The 21290-nt window shown below is 58.1% G+C and overlaps 2 protein-coding genes across 3 annotated transcripts; one reads left to right on the forward strand and one right to left on the reverse strand.

Moving 5' to 3' along the window:
- Positions 1-1036: 1036 nt before the first annotated feature.
- Positions 1037-7418, forward strand: NEFH (neurofilament heavy chain). Its single transcript, XM_055719559.1, has 4 exons — positions 1037-1934; positions 3032-3231; positions 3993-4117; positions 4491-7418. Exons 1-4 carry the CDS (start codon positions 1055-1057, stop codon positions 6172-6174), a joined length of 2889 nt encoding a protein of 962 aa, XP_055575534.1. The 5' UTR covers positions 1037-1054; the 3' UTR covers positions 6175-7418.
- A 126-nt stretch (positions 7419-7544) lies between these two features.
- Positions 7545-21204, reverse strand: THOC5 (THO complex subunit 5). 2 transcript variants are annotated; one of them, XM_055719560.1, is made up of 20 exons: positions 21050-21204; positions 20485-20598; positions 19697-19840; positions 18933-19046; positions 18166-18263; positions 17386-17532; positions 15727-15841; positions 15084-15216; positions 13905-13982; positions 13484-13524; positions 12479-12578; positions 11898-12006; positions 10314-10415; positions 9940-10036; positions 9461-9575; positions 8833-8936; positions 8665-8752; positions 8409-8524; positions 8017-8207; positions 7545-7754 (listed from the first exon to the last, which is right to left on the reverse strand). In XM_055719560.1, the coding sequence occupies exons 2-20, from the start codon at positions 20578-20580 to the stop codon at positions 7691-7693; spliced, it is 2052 nt and encodes a 683-aa protein (XP_055575535.1). In that variant the 5' UTR covers positions 20581-20598; positions 21050-21204; the 3' UTR covers positions 7545-7690. The 2 variants fall into 2 exon arrangements, with proteins under 2 accessions (XP_055575535.1, XP_055575536.1); XM_055719561.1 differs by having other exon boundaries at positions 20485-20618; positions 21050-21088.
- Positions 21205-21290: the final 86 nt, after the last annotated feature.

A 21290-nucleotide genomic window follows, 5' to 3' on the forward strand; every position in this document is an offset into this window, starting at 1 on the left:
TCCCCCAAGGGTCCCGGTCCCCCCGGCTCTCCTTTGCCCCGGGGCGGGGCCCTGCTCTGCCCGGGGAGCCGGCTGCTTCCCCGGGGTCCTGCTCTCTTACCGGCGGGATCCGTGCTCCCTTCGGGGGCTCCTCACTCCCTTCCTATGGGGCCCTCACCCTGTTACTGGGGTCCTACTCTATGTTCTTGGGCATCCCACTCTCTGTTCCCAGGGCTCCCACTCCCTGTTCTTGGGGGTCCTGCTCTCTGTCCTTGGGCATCCCGCTCTCTATTCCCGGGGCTCCCATTGTCTATTCCCGGGAGTCCCACTCTCTGTTCTTGGGGGTCACGCTCTCTATTCCTTGGGATCCTACTCTCTGTTCCCAGGTGTTATAGTTGAATTGAAATAACTAGAGTCCGAAATAAATTCACTAAGTATTTATTTAAGGCAGGAAAGCAAAAACAGCGCTGGGCGGCCGGGGAGTCACAGCTCCATCCAGGCTCGCTAATTCCAACAAGTATCACAGCCCTTTTAAGCAAACAGTTATGCTCTCAGTCCCATAGCAAGAAGCTGTATATTACAAAACTAATCTATTTTTACACTAAGGTCTAGACTAAGACAAAGGTTGTCATAGTAACATGAGATTATGGTTTAACATTGGCCTTGAGAAGGTACATCTCGCAACCTCATGGTTAACAGTTAACTCTTTTCTCGCCAGACAGAACGTTATCAAATCTGTTGCAGCAAGATCATTCCTTTTGTTAAAAGCCCATTTGATCAGCAAATTACCTTTAGTTACTTATTACACAGGGGTCCCACTCTCTGTTCTTGGAGGCCCTGCTCTCTGTTCCCGGGGGTTCTGCTCTCTGTTCTTGGAGGTCCCACTCTCTATTCCCAGGGGTCCCACTCTACACGGGAGGCTCCCATTCTCTCCCAGGGCGCCCCCGCTCCCCTCTCGGGCAGCCCCCGTCCTCCATCACTGGTCCCCGCTCCCCACCCAGGGCGCGGCCGCGGAGTCCCCCCGCACCCGCGGGGCTGCGGTGCGGGGCGGGACCTGTGCCGGTGCCCACCCCCGATGCCGGCGGCGGGGCGGAGCGGCCGCCCCGAGCCCTATAAAGCGGGCGGCGGCGGCACTGGTGCCGCAGCGAGGGTGGGGGTCGCCATGAGCCTGATGTTGGAGACGCTGCTGGCCCCCCCGGGGGGGCTCCGCAAGGAGCTGGGCCGCGCACCCCCGCGCTCCGCCGCCTCCAGCGGCTTCTACTCGTGGCCGGGACCGGTGGTGGGGAGGGCTCGAGGCGGGGGGGGCGGCGGCGGCAGCGCGGCCGCTTCCTCTACCGAGAGCCTGGACTCGCTGAACGGGGAACCGCGGGCGCGGAATGAGAAGGAGCTGCTGCAGGTGCTGAACGATCGCTTCGCCGGTTACATCGAGCGGGTGCGGGCGCTGGAGCAGCAGAACCGGGCGCTGGCGGCTGAGGCGGCGGCGCTGCGGCAGCAGCAGGCAGGGCGCTCGGCCATGGGCGAGCTGTATGCGCGGGAGCTGCGCGACATGCGGGGCACCGTGCTGCGGCTGGGCGCCGAGAAGGGGCAGCTGCGGCTGGAGCGGGCGCGCCTGGCCGAGGACGTGGCGGCGCTGCGGGGGCGGCTGGAGGAGGAGGCCCGGCAGCGAGCCGAGCTGGAGGCTGCGGCCCGCGGGCTGGCCCAGCGCTCGGCGCAGGAGGAGAGAGCGCGGGGTCCGCTGGAGGAGCGAGCCCGAGCCCTGCGGGAGGAGGCGGAGACGCTGCGGAGGCAGCACCGGGCCGAGGTGGGGGCGCTGCTCCGCGGAGCCCGCCCCGAGCCCCCCGCCGAGCTCCCCTCCGCCCTGCGCCCCGGGGTCACCGCCGCGCTGCGCGACCTGCGCGCTCAGCTGGAGGGCACGGCGGTCCGCAGCACGCTGCAGGCCGAGGAGTGGTTCCGCGGTGAGTGTCTGTATGTCCCCCCTCCGTGCACGCACTTCGCGGGGGGGGACCCCCCGGCACCCCCGACCCCGGGGGCTGCCGCGCTCTGTGAAGGCGTTAGGGCAACGGCGCCTGGGGGATGCGGGGGTTCCCCCCATACCGTGCTCCGGGAGGGCGTTAGGGTAACCCCACCCCTGCCAGCAGCCCCCCGGTGTCTGCGAGTGCGCTGCCCGTGCCCTGCAGTACATAGCAGGGAGGGAGACATGGTCACTGCCCCAGCACCCCGTAAGTTTTGGGGGTGCCGGACCCCGCTAATGTTGCAGGGGGTCCTACCGGTCCGTGCCCCGCACTCTGGAGCGGGGCCAGGAGCGTTTGCGGTGCGGGGCAGGGAGAGGATTGCAGCGCGGGGAGGGGGGGTGCCGCAGCCCTGATGCGGGGGGATGGGGGGGGGGGGCAGGGAGTGTCCCTGCTGCGCTGTTGGGTGGGGCACTACGGTACCGGTGGGGGAGGGGGGGGATCGGCACCCTGGGGCTCAGCACCCATGTGTGCGCTGGCGAGCGGCGGGGATGTGATCAGCACCCTGGACAGCGGCAGTTCCGCACCCTGGACAGCGGCGGGCGCGGCACCCATGGGCACGCTGCTCCCCCCCCTTCCCCGCTGTCCTTCCCACTCCTGGCCACCCCCCCCGGCCCCTGGGGTGGCTGCAGGGCTCTGCGGCAGGCACACCCCCCCCCCCTCTTCCGCCTTCCCCGCATCGCCCCAGGAGAGCGCGCCCGGCCGCAGCCAGGCGTGGCAGGGGGAGCAGGCAGAGCCTCGGGCCACGGGGGCTGTGGCAGGAGCCGAAAGGGAGAAGCAGGTTTGCAGCCCGAGTTTGCGCTGGATAAAGCCCAGGATGGCAGAACCCCGTCCTGCCCGGGCACCTTCAGCTCCCTGGTACAGCGCGAGCACAGACGCAGCGAGTGCTGGCAAAGCCAGCGCACCCAGGGACCCCCCCCCCCAGGGCTGGCTCTGCAGAGAACGTGCACGCAGGGGGTGTGTGGTATTAAAGGATTTAAGGTTCCCCAAGAAAGGGGGACTGCAGCCTCCTCTTCTGCAGCTTCTCCTTTCCCCTGTTGCAGTGAGGCTGGACAAGCTCTCAGAGGTTGCTAAGGTGAACACAGATGCCATCCGCTTGGCTCAGGAGGAGATCTCGGAGTACCGCCGCCAGCTCCAGTCCAAGACCACAGAGCTCGAAGCCCTCAAAGGGACCCAGGAGTCACTGGAGAGGCAGAGACAGGACTCGGAGGAGCGCCATCATGCAGATGTCCTGTCCTACCAGGTAATGTGGTGCAGTGGGCAGCATCTCTGGTGGTGAGGGACCATCCAGCTGCTGGGTAGGAGCAGCGTTGGTGCTTTGGCTTCAGACATGGTGATGACCTGTGGCAAATACTAAGAGCTGTGCCTAGAGCCAGCCTTCCCCAGCCCCAGGTACGCAGAGCCTGAGAATGCATCTGGGCTGTTGTGTCCCTTAGCCATGATGGACCTGTCCCACATCTCTGCCTGGCTTTGAGCTGCTAATAATGTTGGTCACAAACACCACTGAACCATGACCAGGGTTCAGGCCATGTCTTGTGCCACAGAGCTGGGAAGTGCAGCACAGAGACCTGCACTGGGTGGTGGCCATGGACTGAAACACTGTCCCCAGGGTGATGCCCCATCCATCAGCCTCATGCTCTGGGGTTTGGTGGCCACCAGGCTCACTCAAGTCCTGGAAATGTTCCCACAGCTTGTCCCTGCTGGAGGGAGCTCTGGGAGGGGGCTGGGGGCTCAGCTGGCAGCGGTGCAGCTCTCACCCAGGGTGGTGCAGGGCTCCTGCTAAATCCCTCAAGGAAACTGGACACACTGAAACAGCCCCTGGATGCATCCCCTTCCCTCTGTGTCTGCAGGAGGAGGTGGCTGCACACACCTCTGTGAAGGCAACCTGGTGCTGGATGAGTGGTTCCTCCTTGGAGGCCAGGGGACTGTTTAGGGGTGCTCTGTGTCCCCCTACTCCTGGGGACTGGCTTCCCCCATGTCACCAGTTGCTCTGTCTGCCCACAGGAAACTATCCAGCAGCTTGACAACGAGCTGAGGAACACCAAGTGGGAGATGGCAGCTCAGCTCCGGGAGTACCAGGATTTACTCAACGTCAAAATGGCCCTGGACATTGAAATTGCTGCCTATAGGTATGGGGTGGGCAAGGTGAAAGTGGGGGAATCTCAGTCAGTCTCTAGTGCTGGTGTCTCTGGGGACACTCCTTAAAGGCCCTCGCTAACACCTGGGCTTTTCCTGGTGAGAAAGACACCATCCATCCTCCAAGACCATGGTGGGCAACATCCAGTTGGGTGACCCATCCCTGCATGTGGCTTGTGGAGGAAAGGGTGAGAAAACCTGCACAGCCCAGAGTGTAGGAACAGGAGGGTCAACTAGGACATTGAAAGCAGGGCAAGGAGGGGGATGGAGCTGCAGGGCATGGCTGGCAGCTCCTGGTGATGTGAGCTGCTGAAAGCTGGGTGAGAAGCAATCATTGACTGTCCTACTCTTGTCTCTTCCTGGCAGAAAGCTCTTGGAAGGGGAGGAATATCGAATTGAGTCTGGCTTTGGGATGCTTTCCTTCCCTGAGGTGTCCCCCAAGGCTCCCAGCATCACCGCCAACATCAAGGTGAAGAGTGAAGAGAAGATCAAGGTGGTGGAAAAATCTGAGAAGGAGACTGTGATTGTGGAGGAGCAGACAGAGGAAATTCAGGTGACAGAGGAGGTCACAGAGGAAGAGGAGGCTGAGAAAGAGGCTGAAGAAGAGAAAGCTGAAGAGGCAGAGAAAGAAGAAGAGGAGAAAGCTGAAGCAGAGGGTGAAGAGGAGGCCAAGTCTCCTGAAAAAGAGGAGGCCAAGTCCCCAGAGAAACCTGAGTCCCCTTCAAAGGAGGAGGCCAAGACTCCAGCTGTCAAGTCACCCGAAAAGCCACCAACCCCCTCAAAAGAGGAGGCCAAGACCCCAGCGGTGAAGTCCCCAGAGAAACCTGCACCCCCCTCAAAAGAGGAGGCCAAGATCCCAACGGTAAAGTCCCCAGAGAAACCTGCACCCCCCTCAAAAGAGGAGGCCAAGACCCCAACGGTGAAGTCCCCAGAGAAACCTGCACCCCCCTCAAAAGAGGAGGCCAAGAGCCCTGCCATCAAATCTCCAGAGAAACCTGCACCACCCTCAAAAGAGGAGGCCAAGACCCCAACGGTGAAGTCCCCAGAGAAACCTGCACCCCCCTCAAAAGAGGAGGCCAAGAGCCCTGCCATCAAATCTCCAGAGAAACCTGCACCCCCCTCAAAAGAGGAGGCCAAAACCCCAGCTATGAAGTCCCCAGAGAAAACCCCAACCCCCTCAAAGGAGGAGGCCAAGACTCCAGCTGTCAAGTCCCCTGAAAAGTCACCAACCCCTTCAAAAGAGGAGGCCAAGAGCCCTGCCATCAAATCTCCAGAAAAACCTTCACCCCCCTCAAAAGAGGAGGCCAAAACCCCAGCTGTGAAGTCCCCAGAGAAACCTGCACCCCCCTCAAAAGAGGAAGCCAAAACCCCATCTGTCAAATCCCCAGAAAAACCCCCAACCCCCTCAAAAGAGGAGGCCAAAAGCCCTGCTGTTAAATCCCCAGAGAAGCCCCCAAGCCCCTCAAAGGAGGAGGGCAAGACCCTGACCGTGAAGTCCCCTGACAAAGTCAAATCTCCTGTGAAGGAGGTTGTCAAGTCTCCACAGAAGGAAGCCGCCCCAGCCAAGGAGCCCACTCCCTCCCCTCAAAAGGAGCCGAAAGCCCCTGCGAAGGAAGAGCAGCCCAAAGAGGTGAAGCCTCCCTCCAAGCCTGCACCTGAGGAGGGCAGGAAGGCAGAAGCTCCCAAGAAGGATGTTTCAGCCAAGGTGGAGGAGAAGCCCAAAGAGAAAGCGGCTGCTGTGCCAGAGCCTCCAGCTCCACAGGTGAAGGAAACTAAGCCAGGCCTTAAACCTGTGGAAGAAGGAAAAGCTGAGAAGGAGGCTCCACCAAAACCTCAGCAGGAGGTCAGCAAAGCAGCTGTGAAGGAGGCTGAGAAGCCAAAGACTGAGGAGAAGGCAGAGGAGCCCAAGAAGGAGAAGGTGGAGGATCCCAAAGCTAAAGTGAAACCCAAAGAAGAGCCCAAAGCCAGTAAAGACCCCTCCAAGGCTGAGGCCCCCTCCAGCAAGGAAGCCAAAGCCCCAGAGCCAGCACCCACCGCAGGGAAGAAGTGAGCAGAGCCCTGGGCGCCAAAGAGCACCTCTGGGTGCGGAAGCTGCTCCGCTCCCCTCCGATGGCCGGGCCCGGCTTTCCCTTAGCAATATGTCTGTGTGAGAGACGCAGCCCCCCGCTGCCCTGCCCTGGCGGTTTGGCCGATAGCTTCCCTAGCAGAATGTGATACACGCCGAGCGCCACATTTAAACACTTGAATTATAACTGAGAAGAGAGCCCAGGGGATCTGAGTGCTCCTTCTCCAATAAGTGCATTTATTTAATGTATGTGCAATTGATGGATGAGTGCAATGCAGAGCTCTAGCTGCTTGGGAGGGGTTGGGAGGGGGGCTGGTGGGTGCTGGGGGTCCTTCCCTGACCTGAGGGTGACTACTGTCCCTCCGAGCGGTGACCCAGGCTGCGGCTGGCTTCGGTGGAAGAGGCTGGGTGCTGCAGGAACGCTCACAGACACGGTGCACTAGGAACCTCAGCCCACTGTTACTTGCTTTCTGTGCAATAACCAAATAAAGTGCTTACAGAGATGCTCTGGCTTTGCTGGCCTCCTGTCCAGGGCTGGGGAGGGGGCTGGGGGAGGGTGGCACAGGGCTTTCCAGCACCCTAGCTGCATTACAGGGAGGAAAGCCCAGCCATTGCCTGTGGCAAACCCACCCCACTGTGGGCACAAAGGACCCCGTGTCCTGCTGGGCCTGCCCCACCGCTCTGCTCTGCCAAGGATTGCAGCAGTTTTTCTTCTTCCTTCCCTTTTTAAAGCGGGGCTCCCAGGGGGCTGGTAGGGCCTGGTTTAACCTGAGCGCTGCAGTGCAGCACTACCCTGAGAGCAGGGGCTGCGTGGGGGCACTGAGAGGGTCTGTCAGCCTTCCTGGTGGAGAAACCTCCCACGGTGGCCAAGTGGAGAGACAATGACCTTGGGAGCAGGGATAGAGCCCCACCTCAGCCAGCCTGGACATAAGATGGGAGCCACCGGGGGGAGCTGGGATTCCCATCCCAAATCTCAACCCCTTGCTGGTGCCATGAGGTCTTGCCTCTCACAGGACACAACTCTGCTCCCCCCCTGCCCCAAGCATGAGCCCAGGGAAACAGCGAAGCCCCCGCTGCCTCATTGCAGGGTTTGTGCTGAGCGGGCTGGCAGCCAGCACAGGCAAGGACAGGCGAGGGCTGCAGTGCGGGCTCTGAAAAGGGGCTATTTTTAGCCATCTCAGTTTTTAGCCATCTCAGTTCCACAGTCCCGAGGGAGCAAGGGCCAGAGGCAGGCAGCAGCCCAGGCAAGAGGACACCAGCAGCAAGATGGCTACCAGAGACAGGGGACAGGGCTTGCTGCAGCCCCCGCAGGTGCCCCCATCCCAGCCCTCCCTACAGACCAGGCAGACACACACTTTTCATTCAGTTCAGCGTTTAAACCCTTTGGTTACAAAATCTTCAAAAGAAACCCAACGTCAGAAAAGAAACTGAAATGGTGAGATGGGGACGTTCCTCCTGGGGACAGGATGAGGCCCATCCCAGACTGACGCCCAGGGAACACTCAGCGATGGCTGAAGAAGCCCTGAGGGTAGTTGAACTTGAATGGCTTCAGGCGCATGGGTCCCCTGGAAGAGAAGGAGAACCTGATTCGGCCACAGGCATCAGGAAGCTCACAGCACCCCACAGAAAGGGTCTGGTCCTGGGGCACTGCCCAGCTGCAGGGGGGCACATCCCCACAGGCAGCTAAAGGAGATGCTTCAAGGTTGGCACCACGTCAGGCAAGGCTGTGCTCTGGGGGACAGCAGTGCCACCAGGCTCCTGGCCAGCACTCTCACCCCCACCCAGCTCCTCACTGCCCCCAGGTCCTCCAGGGCGCCAGGCTCCCACCTGACCAAGCGCAGACACATCTTCTCCTGGGGAAACTCCTTAGGCCCCTCCACGCTAGTGTCGTGGGGCTCCGTCTCCAGGTAGACATCCAGCACCATGCACAGGCGCTGCAGCTGGTTGGTGAGGAGCTGGTAGCCTGGTTTGGGCCCCCACAGCTCCTTGTAGTTCACGTTGACCTCGCTCTCCATAGCCTGGCAGAGGAATCAGTATAGCGCAGGCTTGAGGCTCTGCTCTGCCCTCCCAGGACCTGCTGCTGCATCCAGCAGGTCTCATGGGCCTGGCCTGGCCACCAGCTCACCCTGATAGCTCGTTTATTACGGACACAGAACCGCTAGGAACACCCCCAGCGAGCCAGCGGTTCTCCAGCCTCCTCTCCCATCACCCCAGGTTACCCGAATGTTGTCATCATTGCTGCTGGTTCGCTCTCCTTTCCAGTTCAGGCACAGGCTGAAGATGGGTGACAGCGTGGAGTAACCAGGGTTCAGGACCACAGCTGCCTGGAGCTTGGCTGAGCAGGGCAGAAAAGAAACATCACCCACAGCCCACGGGGCCTCCAAACAAAGGGATTTCTATGAAGACCCCCAAAAGCTGCCCTGGGGGCATCCAGTGTGGGAATTAGAAATTGCCAGGGGAAGGGAACGTGCCTACCTGTTCCCCTTTCTATCAGGGCCATGTAGTAGAGGTGAGTGTCTTCAGCCAAGCCCGCCTCTATCACATCTTTAGTGTAGGGCAGTTCCTGCAAGGAGAGACAAGAGTGAGCAGCTACTGGCACCACGTGGGAGCTGGAATCGATACGGCCTCGCACTTGGCACCTACCGCATAATCTTCAAAGGGAATGGCAGCCCACTTCACCAGGCGCGAGACGATCTTGGTAGGGAAGAGATGCTGGCACTCGCTGGAGACTGGCACGACACCGTGCTCTGAAACCAAGGACAAGGCCACCTGAGCAGGGGAGGGCTGGGGACAGATCTCTGTCACTGTCCTGTGTGTGGGGCATGTTCCAAAACCAGGACGTGGGGACACTGCTACTCTTCCAACACCTTCACCTGGTGCCTGGAGAGGAGCAGCGGGGGCTGCAGCTGCAATCCCACTGGAGCTCACAGCCTTGGCACAGTACACGCCTGGCCTGCTCAATGGGTGCACGACATGCGTGGGTGTGTGGTTCACCTCCCGCCATGTCCCAAATCGATTCCCAGTGCAGCGATGGCCAGTCCCAAAGGGGTGCTGGGCACTGAGAGGGGGCACAGCCTTCCTCTCCCACCCTAAACAGGGCATCCCTCACAGCCCCGCTACCACTGAGGACACAGAGAACGACTGGGAGCACAGAGGGTGGCACTACAAATCCGTCACACTATTAAAGGCGACACCAGCCAGCTCTCCTCTGCAGGAGGACCCTGCTACTGCACTCCTGTCCCCAGGCACAGGTGGGGAGCCAGGCACTCACCGAGCGATGCAAACTGCTTGTGGAGAGCCAGGCGGGACTGCAGCCTCGTCCGCAGCAGTTTCACTGTCAGCTCCATGTGGCTGGCGCTCAGCGAGTTGTCTGCAGTGACTGTGTGCTGCAGGCAGGAGGGACCGTCACCATCACATCGACCTGTGGGCCCCCACTGGGGACCCCATGGGTCCAGAAGCCACCCCACCCAGCCATGGGGACAGGCACACACTCGTGTCACTGCTCAGTGCGTGTAACATGGCTTAGACTGTTATATGCAGCAGACAAAATATGTTGGTGTGGCCCCGCTGCACAGATTCATCCCAGCTGAGCCTCTCCCAGCCAAGGCTGCACCATGGTTTGGGAGCGGCTGGTGCCAGCAGGAACTCCAGAGTCCAAGGGAACAGGACAGGACACAAAAACTGTCCCCAAAGCCTCCCCAAACCCCAGCTCAACCTTCCGGAGGAGATGGGGGAGGAGGTGTGACATGCCTGAGGTTGATCCTTGGGGAAATGCAGGCCACCCAGCTTCTGCACCCACACGTAGGGGTGCCCCAGCTCTGTCACATAGTCACTCAACGTCAGGATGCTGCGGGGACAGTGAGGAAGGGTTATGCCACCCCAAAACATTCCCTCCAACCCTGTCCCTCCCACTGTCCAGCCTGTGAACCAGCTGGAGGGAGCAGGTGCTGCTTTCACCTGCACCGCAGGCTGTGCCTGGTGAGCCCACCTGATGCCAACTGGCTTCTGAGCCACTGAGCCCTCCCTGGCATGTCAGGGAGGGATGTGCTGTGCCAGGAGCAGGGCACTCATGCCAACCACCTAGGCAAAGCTGCCCCAGCTGTGTGGGTCAGCACCCCACTCACCCCACTTTATCAAACTGGAACTGGTTGGCTGGATTAGGCGTTTTCCTCCCGTGGTCTCCTGGATAGAGGCAGTTGAGGAGGGAGTCTGGTGAGAGGAGGTCACTGACAAGAGGAGGGAAGAGATTAATGAGCAGCAGCCTGGGCTCCGTGTCTCTTCGTGGCCTCTTAACAAGCTCTGAAGCCCAGAGAAAGAGATTGTGAGCTCCACGAGTTGGGTTTCACCCCAGAACGGCTCTCCCCTAATTCCACTCCAAAAGGAGACTATCTCCTCCCTGTCTGTGAAGAAGATAGAAACCACAGGGCACCAGCTCCCTGATTTCCCAGGAAGCTGCTCACTCCAGTGTGTTAACTTCAAAACCTGCCGATTTGTATAGAGAAAACATTGCCAGCATAGGCAGGGCATGACACGATAGCTGTCTGCCACCCAACAAGCTCAAGCAGAGGAATTCTGCTTTATAGAATAAAATTCTTCAGGTCTGATTGTACTCGCAAGCCCAAGCAAGCATAAATAAAATCAGCTTGACTGATTTGGTGTAACACAGCCAAGGGCAGCTGCAAAGGAGGGAGCACCCTGCACAGAAACCCTGCGGAGAGACTCTAGCTGCTGTCATGAAGGATTCTGGATACCTACAGGGAAAAGGGAACCCCACGAGGATTGGGAAGCCTCACATGGGACAGGCTGGGAGGCAGCACTTGCTTCCAGGTAAGCCCAGACTAGCCTCTCCTGCCTCCCTCTTCCTCAAGCACCTCCTCCTGGCCCAGGGACAGCCACCGGAGAGCTGGCAGCTGATTGCAGCTCCCCAGGCAGGCTCCCACCACTGCCATTTCAGCTATTCCTCACACAAATCAGGTTCCAGTGGTCTCTGGGGAGCCCACGGAGAGGTAGCTGCATCTCCAGCACTCAGGACAAGGTGACCTGCAGAGCAAGCAGGTGAAGGGAGCTGCCAGGCACAGGCTGCAGGAGGAAGGAAAGCAGTTCAGCTGCAAGAGGGTGACCGAATGTGACAAGCAGGAGAGGTTCTCCCCCAGCTCCTGACAGGTCTGGCACTGTTCCCTTAAAAGGTTCCCAACCTCCCTGCCCCTGGCTTGTCAGGACAGAGGGAGAGAAGGAGGGTGTTGTTTGGCATGCAGGAGCCGGCAGGGCTCCTGGCAAGGCCCTGGAGCCAAAGGGAAGGATACTACCGAGCAGAGGATGCACAAGGGGAAAACCTTCCCCAGAGGCAGAGATGGAGCTGTGCTCTTCAGGGTCTCATTTACCCATCAAAGGAGAAGCCAAGACAGCACTTTGAAACCACAGCTCCATACAAAGGCTCTTATGGTGGCCCAGGTGAGGCAAGGTGAGGGACTGAGGTTAAAACCTCACCTGCTGGGAACAGGCAATTGGGCATGGAGTGCCCTTGGCCCACTGGCCACAGGGGCTACAGCTGAGCAGAGGGACATTGCCACTGCATGCTGCTCTTGGCACTGCATCGCTCTGCCAACGGGTCACTGAGCACGGCAGGACCCCAGGGCAGGGTGTTTGCGGCAAGTGGAGGGGTCGCTGCCCAGTAAGCTCCGGACTCAGCACCCAGAGGCTCCCCTTACCCAGCACTGATGGCAGTTGTCATCTCAACAGCGGTGGTCACCTTGGCTTTCACTGTCATGACATTGAGGTTCATCAGGTAGTAAAAGGTCAGGTGAAGCACATTCTCATCTGTGCAAACAAAGGAGGGGTAACAGCGCTGTCTGCACTCTGCAGGGGGGATATACATGCTCCTCTGCTAGGACAACAGCAAGCGGAGCAGAGAAGCAACATGGGAATTAACTGGCAACCGATGCACTGTAACCTCTAATGCTGTCCCATCAGCATTTGCCAGGCTTTATCTGTCAGGCTTAAGGCCCCTCCACAAAAGAAAACCTCTCAACTAGATGAAGGCAGCTTCAGAGCAAGGTCATTTCACCTGCACGGGTGAGAGGAGCTCCAGCAGACAGCTGATAAACCACCTCATTCAGTCTCCCCTGCAAGACCACGCTCATCCCTGCCAGGGCAGCAGGGCCAAGGGCAGGAAAGCCTCTCCACACCCTGAGCTCTCCCTGAGGACCCCAAGCTGCTGCCGGGTTGCTCCCTGATCTGCTGTAACACATCCTTGTGCGCTCTCCACCAAGGGCCACCACACCACACTTACCCTTGCACTTTATGTCAACAGTGACGGACAAAGGGTGCCGCTTAAGCATCTCCTTGCGCTTGTCATCCAGCTGCACACCCAGGGTGGGCCTGCGCCGTTTCTGGGGAGGGCAAAACAGCTATCAGAGCCTCCTCCTGCTCCTCAGCCCCAACCCTCCTCTCCCACTGCTTTTTCCTTCTAGCCTAGTTCCCCAATCCCCCAGTACCACAGCCACAGAGCAGCCCTGGGGATGGAGAGAAGCAGGAAATCCTTGACCTGCTGCAGGGCAAGGACAAAGCAGCTCTGGTCATTCCTTCAGCTCCTAGGAGTGTCCCCAACACTGCAAGATGAGGCCAAGGACCTGCTGGCCCCAGAAGCTTCACCACTGTGAGAGGCAGAAACTGAGGCCCTTCCCTTTATTCTTCCCCACAGCAACAGCCCTGATACACCAGGTGCTGCTGCTGGGTGGTGGTGGGCGGTGGCACAGACCTCCCTCAGACTTTGATGCTGGGGTCAGCCACCACCTAGAGCCTCTCCCCAGCATCCAGCAGGTACAATTTGTAGGACCTAAATGCCTCCCCAAGGGAGTGCTGGACAAATCCCGGTGCAGAGTTCAGCTCAACGCTTTCAGCAGATGGCAGGGGACAGACACGGATCCCTCCTGGCTGGACACCAGCCTCCCTGGCCCAAGACTATTTATACAAACTGGAACAGCTCCAGCTGGAGAGCTGTGAGGCAGCTGTCGGTGCTGGGTGGGATGAGCATGGTGGGACACAAGCAGGGCAGAATTGTACCCTGGCTTTCCTGCGTTCAGGACAGAAACTGGAAATGGCACCTCTCTCCTCCCAAGAAACTACTGGATTTAATGTCAGTGCACCACCACACACATCCACAGCATGTAGGAACCAGTTCCCAGCCCCACTCAGGTCCAGCTCCCTTGGCACCTTCCAGTTACCAGGCACAGGTTGGTTTGCCCACGACATGGTGTTGGGAGAAGATCCAGAAGGGGACGGCGCTATCCCTTACCGTGGTCTGCTCCTCCTCTGCGTCAGAATCGCTTTCATCATCTGCACAAAGAGAGGGGTGTAAGCAGGGACTGCTTGGGGCTCAGCCGTTTTCCCACAACCAGCAGGACTACCAGCCCTTTCTCCAAGACCACAGCTCCCCCAGACATCACTGTCCCCCCAAAAGCAGGGCCCTAGCAGGATGCAGACACACAGGAACATGTCCCCGTACTGGGGTCCCTCTAGCAGATGAGGGGCTGCGAACATCTCTCAGGAAGGAGGAGCTGGGGACAGAGGGGAACAGCTGCTGGGGACTTCGGCCAGCAGTGCAGACATCAGGCACTGTGCCATTTCAGCACCTGCTCCACTTGCTTCTCTGCCCAATCCCTCTGCCTGCACAGAACATCAGGCAGCTGGCCTGCGGCAACATCACCCCAACTCACCCTGCGAGTCCTCAGGCGGCTTGTACAGAGCTTTGGCTTCCTCTACGCTCCCTTCAATGGCCACCACAAGCTTCTTATCTATAGAGGAGACATGAAAACTAAGCTATGAACCCCACTTCTGTTTGGGAAAGGCAGCTGGCAGAAGCAGCCCTGCCCTGAAAAGCTCCTGCTAAATGGCTGCATGAGGCAGAGCCCCATGGCAGAGGAAGCTCTCACAAAGGGTCAGTGGGAAAAGGCAGTTGCCCGGAGGGCTACACGGGGCCACCACAAGGCCAGATCTCCTGCGTAGGATGGGGTCAGAGGAGGGAAAATGCTGCGTTTTGAGGGACTGTCCCTGAAAACCACAAAGGCCAAATCTTACTCAAGAGCCAAGAGAGGTGGGGGTCTGGCTGGCACAAGCCACAAGCAGGGAGCAAGGAGCTGTGTCATCATGGCTGCAGATGCCCATTAGCAGGGACTTGGTGGGGCCAAGTGCCACAGGTCCTTCCACGCTCCTCTGCTGCCTGCCCCACCCCCAGAGCAGCACAAGAGCAAGTGGCACTGCAGCTCATGCTGTACTACAGCCCTCTCCGCACAGGAGATGCAGACAGCCCAGGGGGATTCCTGAGCCCTGCTGACAAATCCCTCCCAACTCAGGGAGGCTTCAGAAAGCTCCGCAAAACACAAAGCTGCCTAAGGGGATGAAGGCTTTCAGGTGAGCTGCGGGGAAGTGCCTCTGCAAAAGCAGGCAGAGGTACTGCCTGCTCTGGAGTCAACCTCCCCCTGCCATGGGTGGCACAAAGGAGCACCCACCCCATGGGGTGACATCTCTTGGGAGGCCATGTCAGCACTGTGCCAGCTTGCAGGCTGCAGGGACGTCCCTGTCGACCTTGAGAAGGGGGGGCAGAGGTGGGAAGCGAGCTTCCCAAGCAGTTCTTCCAGCAAGGGAGCTGAGCAAACAAGGTTTCAAATGCTGCTGCCTCACTGTGCCTAGCTGTGGGGCCGTGCTGGTGCTCTGAGCTCAGCGGAATCTGGCAGCAGAGCAGATGAGATGGAAAGACACCCCCCCCCCCCCCAAAGCAGTGTCTTCTGCAAGTGGGAGTGAAATCTATCCTGTGGGGGGAGCATGGCCCACCGGCCCCAGCTGGTGACAGCCCCTCATGGTGTCGCTGAGGACTGTGCCACCCCCTCGGTACTCACCACAGGCCTGACCGTAGGCGCTGGCTTGAACAAAGAGAACATAGAGAGGCGGCGGGAGGTGTCGGGCTGTCTCGTACTGTTTGTGCGCCTGGTCAAAGGGCATGAAGAGATACTCCTGGACAGGCAGGGAGGCCTGGGGGAACAAGCGGGCTAACCTTCGTCAGTGGGAGCAGAACAGTTTAGCCTCCTCACCCCTCCTTCACCCCAAGTTAGAAAGTGGGAGACTAGAAACCAGCACAGCAGCTGTGGTGCAGGGTTAAACACAGCCACGGGTACTGCGAGCCCTCAGGGAAGGCTGGCAGCTCTCCTTCGCTGGAAAACTTTTGGATCTCAGAATAACCCAGTTCATTCTCCTGTTCTTCCCTCCCAAGATAATCACAAGGAGCTGGAACTGCATGTCACTCCCTAGGGAAAGGCCCATTTAATGACTCTCCATCTGCAGTTCTGCAGGAATTGCCGCATAAACAAGCAGACTGGAGGAATCTCGGCACGAGGCAGATCTACTCCTCGTCCACCCTGCCTGGGAGCAAAACATCTCCAAAACAGAATCAGCCCAGGTGTTGCATGTCTCTAATACAGCCCTTGGAGCATGACCTCAGCTTGGCCCTGAAGGCTACCTCCCCTTCCTGCAGAGCTTAAGTACCTGCATGATGCTGTTAAGTCGAGGCTGGAGGCTGCTCAGGTACTCCTTCTTCACCTCGATCTCTTTCAGGATCTTCTCCTTGCTGGTCAAGCATTCCTTGTACTTCTCTGCCAGCCTAGGGATGGAAACTCAGTCACTGCCACACATTACAGCTACAAAGCCTGCTGAGATCCACCTGGGTCATGGGCCCCAGCTCTCCTGACCTGACAAAAGTTACTGCAGGAACCAGGAGAGCTCAGACATGGCAACAAACAAAGAGCTCTTAATGCCAAGGGCAAGTGGAGGGAGAAAGGAACCCATGAGAGCTGGAAAACAAATAGGGAGAGAAAGTGGAAGCTCATGCCTGTGCTGTGCTCTGAGAGGGGACAGCAACCAGACCGTCCCTCAGCAGATCCATTCCCATGCCAGCCTCTGCTACCAGCAGCCATGCTTGACAGACCTCTGCCAACACTACCAAGCTTCTGAAGAGGCTTTTCCACTTCCTATCACCAGAGTCACTTCATGTCACGTCAACTCCTTGTGAGTTTACTAAGTGAGTAACTAAGAAGAGTGAGGTTTAATCACAGAATGGTCAGTACTGGAAGGGACCTCTGGAGAACATCTAGTCCAACTCCCTGCTAAAGCAGGTTCCTAGAGCAGGTTGCACAGAATTGTGTCCAGGCAGGTTTTGAATGTCTCCAGAGGAGAGAGACTCCAAGCTGCTGCTTGGCTGCAAAAGCTGCTGGCTGTTACCAAAATGCAGGAACGCTGTGTCATGTTTGCTTTTTGCATGGGGTAAGAGTCGATGGAGCAGCCAAGCCACCTGGCCTGCCTGCACCAGCTGAGGGACCTCGGTGGTTACAGCCTGCAATGAGGAGCTGGCTGCCAGCACTAGCTCAGCGGAGATCAGCACTGTGCAGGCAGCTCCCCACAGTGGCACGCGTTAAGAGCACAGGCAGGAATGGCAGTATCACCAGGCTGTGCCAGGCTGGCTTAATTTTGCTCCTTGGACCATAGCATGGCAGACAAAACAGGGATCGCTTTGCCCTGCATGGCACATCGTGCAGAACCAGGTTCTGGATGGAAGCGTGTACCCACCCATCCTTCAATATCACCCCTATGGCAGGCAGTGTCCCCATTCCCTGATGCAAAAGCCTCCAAGCAGACGCTGGGGAAACATCAAACTACAAAATTCATTTTCCTCCCTTGATACTTAAGCGTCAGCACTGATGTTCACTGCCTTGCTGAGAGAACACGTGGGCTTATGAGGAGAACCAAGACACCTTTGCTGTCCTCAACCAGAGCACAAGGTGTGGTCCCAGACAGCCTCTCTTGCACAGCAGCTGCGGCTGGCTCAGGGCTTCTCTCAGACTGGTTTGGATGTTGCTCTGCTCCCCAGGATCCCCCGGAGTGCCCTCTCATCAGGCGTGTGAAAGAAAACTCCCTGATCTATGAAAAAAGGATCTCACCAAGCCCAGCTCCACACAAAGCATGAATCTCCATGCTGAGGGTTCAGTTACACAACAAATCTGTCACGTGTTCTACACTATTTCAAGAGGGCATTAAAACCTTTGTTACCCACTTTCACTTCACACAGCAGCTGTGTGGCTCGCTCCGGGGTTTTACCGAGAGCCCTACCCTGCAGCAGGCTGACACCCAACAGAGATGCTGCTGACCCACCTCTTGCGCTGCTCCAGCTCCCAGTCCAGGCGGGCCAGGGTCTGCTGGTGAGGCTCAGACAGGGTGATGGCAGGCCGGCTGATTTCAGGGGGAGCCTCTTTGTAAAACTCTTCCAGGCTCACCAGTTCGATCTCTTCATGTTTTGACCTGCAAGGATCAGATTGGGGAAGGGTGGGAAATGCTGCAGCACAGCCAAACTCAACCGCGTCTCACCGGACAGCGCTCAGTGCCAACGCCTGTGCGCTGGCTTCACTCTGCTGTGTGAATACCACAGTATCAGTGAGCTAAACTGCAGCAGAGGAGAGAAAGGCCCGAACCAGGTCCCTACTTCCACAGGGACACCTTCCCCGCACAATTAACTAAAGCGCTGTTTGAGGCATCAGTCTAAGTACAGCTCTCCTGGCAGCGGATCAGAGTGCTGCCCGTGCAATGGGCATGACAGAAGGCTTAGCTTTCGGAAGAAAACTCCTGATATACAGAGGCCAAGGAGTCCTTCAAAAGACCAGCATGACCATGTCTTTGACATTTACTCGGTCTCTCCTCCACCGTCCACCTACCAAAATAGATGCCTTCTTCCCTTTCTGCTATACAAGCCTCTATCCTGGTGTCCCAGCACAAGAACTCCGGGATACTCTCTCCGTCTCTGCTGTGTGGTGGCATCTGGATAACGCATCTCCTTCCGCAGAGGGCTCAGGCAATGTGGCAGAGATCCCAAACACTGGAGGCCTCCACCCCATCCCAGATACATTGTCACTCCCTCTCTTCCTCAGCTAAACTCACTTGAACTCCAGGCATTTGGTGATCTCTTTCTGCAGGTGCATCACCTCATACAGCAAGTTCTGGAGCTGCAGGTGATATGCATCAACCTTCTGCTTTGCCTGAAACACAGAGCAGGGGATCAGGCTCTGTTGCCTTCCTCCCAGCAAATATACCCCACAAAGAGTCACCAACACACCCCCTCCCACCATACCAGCTAGGGACAGTGGGCTTTAGGGCATGCAACAATTTTTCTGTTGGGGAAAGAAAGACATTTTCAAGTGCTGGGAAACCAAACGATCATGACATCAAATTGATCCCGCTCTCTTCCAGCGTATTTCAGGGACAAGGCACGAAACAGGGCAGATCTGCTGGGGCACAGAGACTGAGTCCCTTCCTGTCCCTGTGCCTCAGTCTCCTCAGTGGCACAATCAAAACAGTGTTATTCACAAGCTGTGGAAAAACTCTTCCAGAACTCAGCATAAGGAACTTTGGGGCCAATCATATACACATTTCTCAGGCCTACAGCACACCAGACTCTTGAGATGGAGCCTTCTGGATCCCCACTTTATTCAAGACAGAAGCAGACATTGCTCCTTCACTATTCATTATAATTACAGCTGCTGCTGCTCCACAGTAGTCTCCTGTTAACCCTCTCTTCAAAAACCACAACCTGGCTGGTGCTGAATTCCTCCCACACAAGCATCCATCACAGAACAGGCAGAAATGACATCATTTGTGATCCCACTAAATCCCAACCTGTATTCATCACCCCCCAGCCCCCTCTGTACCTCATGGGTTTGATCTCTCCCTTTCTTCAGCCGAATATGAGCCAACCGGTTGAGCTTCTTCAGGGTCATGAAGTGGACACAGCTCTGAATCCGCCGCTCATCTATCTCTGAAGCCTGAGTGGCAGGAAACAGGCATTTAAAGAAAGACACAACTGCCACCACAGAGTCCTTTTGCTACAGGTACCTCCTACCAGTCCCGTCACAAAGGGGCTCCATGCTTCTAAGGAGACACAATTTATGCCACCAGGGCTTCTGAGGGAGCCTCCCACTGCCACACTCACAGGCCACTAGCTGGAAATAACCTGGGGGGTGGGGGGTTCTGGGCTCACTTTAGTGATTTTTCTCAGCAGCAGGAACAGAGGCATTTGAGCCTGAAGCGCCCACCCTGATGTGCAGGGGACATCACGGGCAGCTGCAGTGCAAGCCTTCCCTGGCCAAGCCTGTGGGACAGCGAGAGTCTGGCCACCCCCACCTGCAGTGAGCAGGAGCTCAATTCCTCCCCCAGGAGCCCCCCCATCCATCAGCACATTTCCCAGAAGTGCCCACAGATGCTTTAGGAGATCAGTAACTCAGTCTGCATAACAGCTGCTCAGTCAAAGACCAAATGCCTCATCTAAATTGCATTTTATTTTATATAAGGGAGGCTGTTCCACTTTCCTGACTCTCCCCAGAAGACATCATGGCTCTTGCTCCTCTCAGATTAATGGGAAAGCATTAAACACATAAGGACAGAACACACTAAATCAAGCACTGATGCTTCTTACATTGTCCTTGATGCCCCTGCTCTTCAGCTCCTGGATTTCTGCCATCAGTCTCTGAAGCTCCTGGCAAGTCTCTCTGTAAAGTTCGTAGTCTTTGATAGGGTCACGGAGATCCACCTCGCACTCCTCACTGTAGTACCTAACATCCTGCAGAGGCAGAAAGTACCTTCTGTGGCTTGTTCCTTCCAGCTTCTCTGGAAAGGGCACTGGGAAACAAACTGCTCTGTTTGCAAGCCAGTTCCCAGCTCTGTCCATTAATCCTACACCTGAGGAGACTTTATACACAAGACAGAACCTGATGAACAATCCCAAACACAAACAGTCATTAAAATGCATGGGAAGTTCAGGCCATCTTTTACACAGTGGTACCCATCCTGCACTGGTGTACCCACATGACTACACAGAATAAACTGGGAAGGTGATTACTTCCTCAATCCTTATCCCCACTTTGGCTGAACCCAAGTTACCCTGCTGCTCACAGGAGTGTCTTAAGGCAACATGCAAACCCCCAAGGGACTTTTCAGCCTGGTGCTCCCTCTCCCTATATCTCCTGAAGAGCATCTGACTCCTTGAGTGCTGTGCTTCTTGAAGGAGATGGAAGCAGGTTCAGAAGTACAGAGCGGGAGTTTCAGAGGCCCTGGGAGCTGGAGGAATAATGTCACAACTTCCCAAAAGGGAAAATAAGGTCAGCAAAGAGCAGGTATGAGAACAGACCCGTGTAAGGGAGGTCATGAGGACCCTGCTGCAGCAGGCAGGCTCTGCCTATGTATGTGGGCAGCCAGGGGCCCTACCTGGTCAGCATCACCCTTGCCCCGCTTGCCCTCCTGTGGGCCCCCATCCGTGCGGATCACTTTGGGTTTCCTCTTCTTGCTGGAGTCCGACGACATGGTGCTGCCAGTCAAAGACTGGGGGAGAAGAGGCAAAGCTGTTGTCCACAGGGAGATGAAGCCGTCGTCTGTGGGTGCCAAAGCTGCCTGGGGTCGGGCTATCCCCAGTCCCCAGTTCCTTCCTGCCCAGGGCACCGCACTCTCCCAGCCCAGCGAGCCCCTGCACCACCTCCCCGCCGACCCAGTCCCGGGGCTTCTCTCCACCAGTTTCCCCAATTCCAGCGCTCAGCCCCACCACAGACTCCCATACACCGGGCTGGAGCCTCGGCTCCTCCAGAGCCCCCAGGCCCCCGCACACCGGGCCCGGAGCCTCGGCTCCTCCAGAGCCCCCCCAGACCCCCGCACACCGGGCCCGGAGCCTCGGCTCCCAGGCCAGGGACGTCCCCCCCCCACCCCAGCTCGGCCCCAGGCCGCCCCCCGGCCCGGCTGTCCCTGCCTGGATTCCCCCAGGCCGGCGCCCCCCGCTCACCGCACCGCCCGCCTCAGCGCCGCCCGGAAGTGACGCCGGTGGAGCGAGCGAGCGCGGCGCAGAGCGGCAGCCGCTGAGGGCGCCCCCTAGCGGCCACCACCACAGAGGTCCGTCAGCGATCCACGCCGGGGGGCGTGGCTTCGGCAAGGGGGCGTGGCCAGTCCCGCTTTATGGGGCGGGTCCCCCCACGGTGAGGACACGCGTGGGCTCGGGGGGCTCGTCCTGCAGAAGGCACAGGGGA

Source organism: Falco cherrug, chromosome 1 (assembly GCF_023634085.1).
Source record: "Falco cherrug isolate bFalChe1 chromosome 1, bFalChe1.pri, whole genome shotgun sequence".
NCBI lineage: Eukaryota > Metazoa > Chordata > Aves > Falconiformes > Falconidae > Falco > Falco cherrug.

Coding starts and splice junctions, on each gene's coding strand:
- NEFH (XM_055719559.1), top strand. CDS start 1,055: ATGCCGGCGGCGGGGCGGAGCGGCCGCCCCGAGCCCTATAAAGCGGGC. Junction 1,935..3,031: donor GGCCGAGGAGTGGTTCCGCG/GTGAGTGTCTGT, acceptor CCCCTGTTGCAG/TGAGGCTGGACAAGCTCTCA. Junction 3,232..3,992: donor CAGATGTCCTGTCCTACCAG/GTAATGTGGTGC, acceptor GTCTGCCCACAG/GAAACTATCCAGCAGCTTGA.
- THOC5 (XM_055719560.1), bottom strand. CDS start 20,580: ATGTCGTCGGACTCCAGCAAGAAGAGGAAACCCAAAGTGATCCGCACG. Junction 12,579..13,483: donor CAGAGGAGGAGCAGACCACG/GTAAGGGATAGC, acceptor TGCCCTCCCCAG/AAACGGCGCAGGCCCACCCT. Junction 7,755..8,016: donor ATGTGTCTGCGCTTGGTCAG/GTGGGAGCCTGG, acceptor CTTCTCTTCCAG/GGGACCCATGCGCCTGAAGC.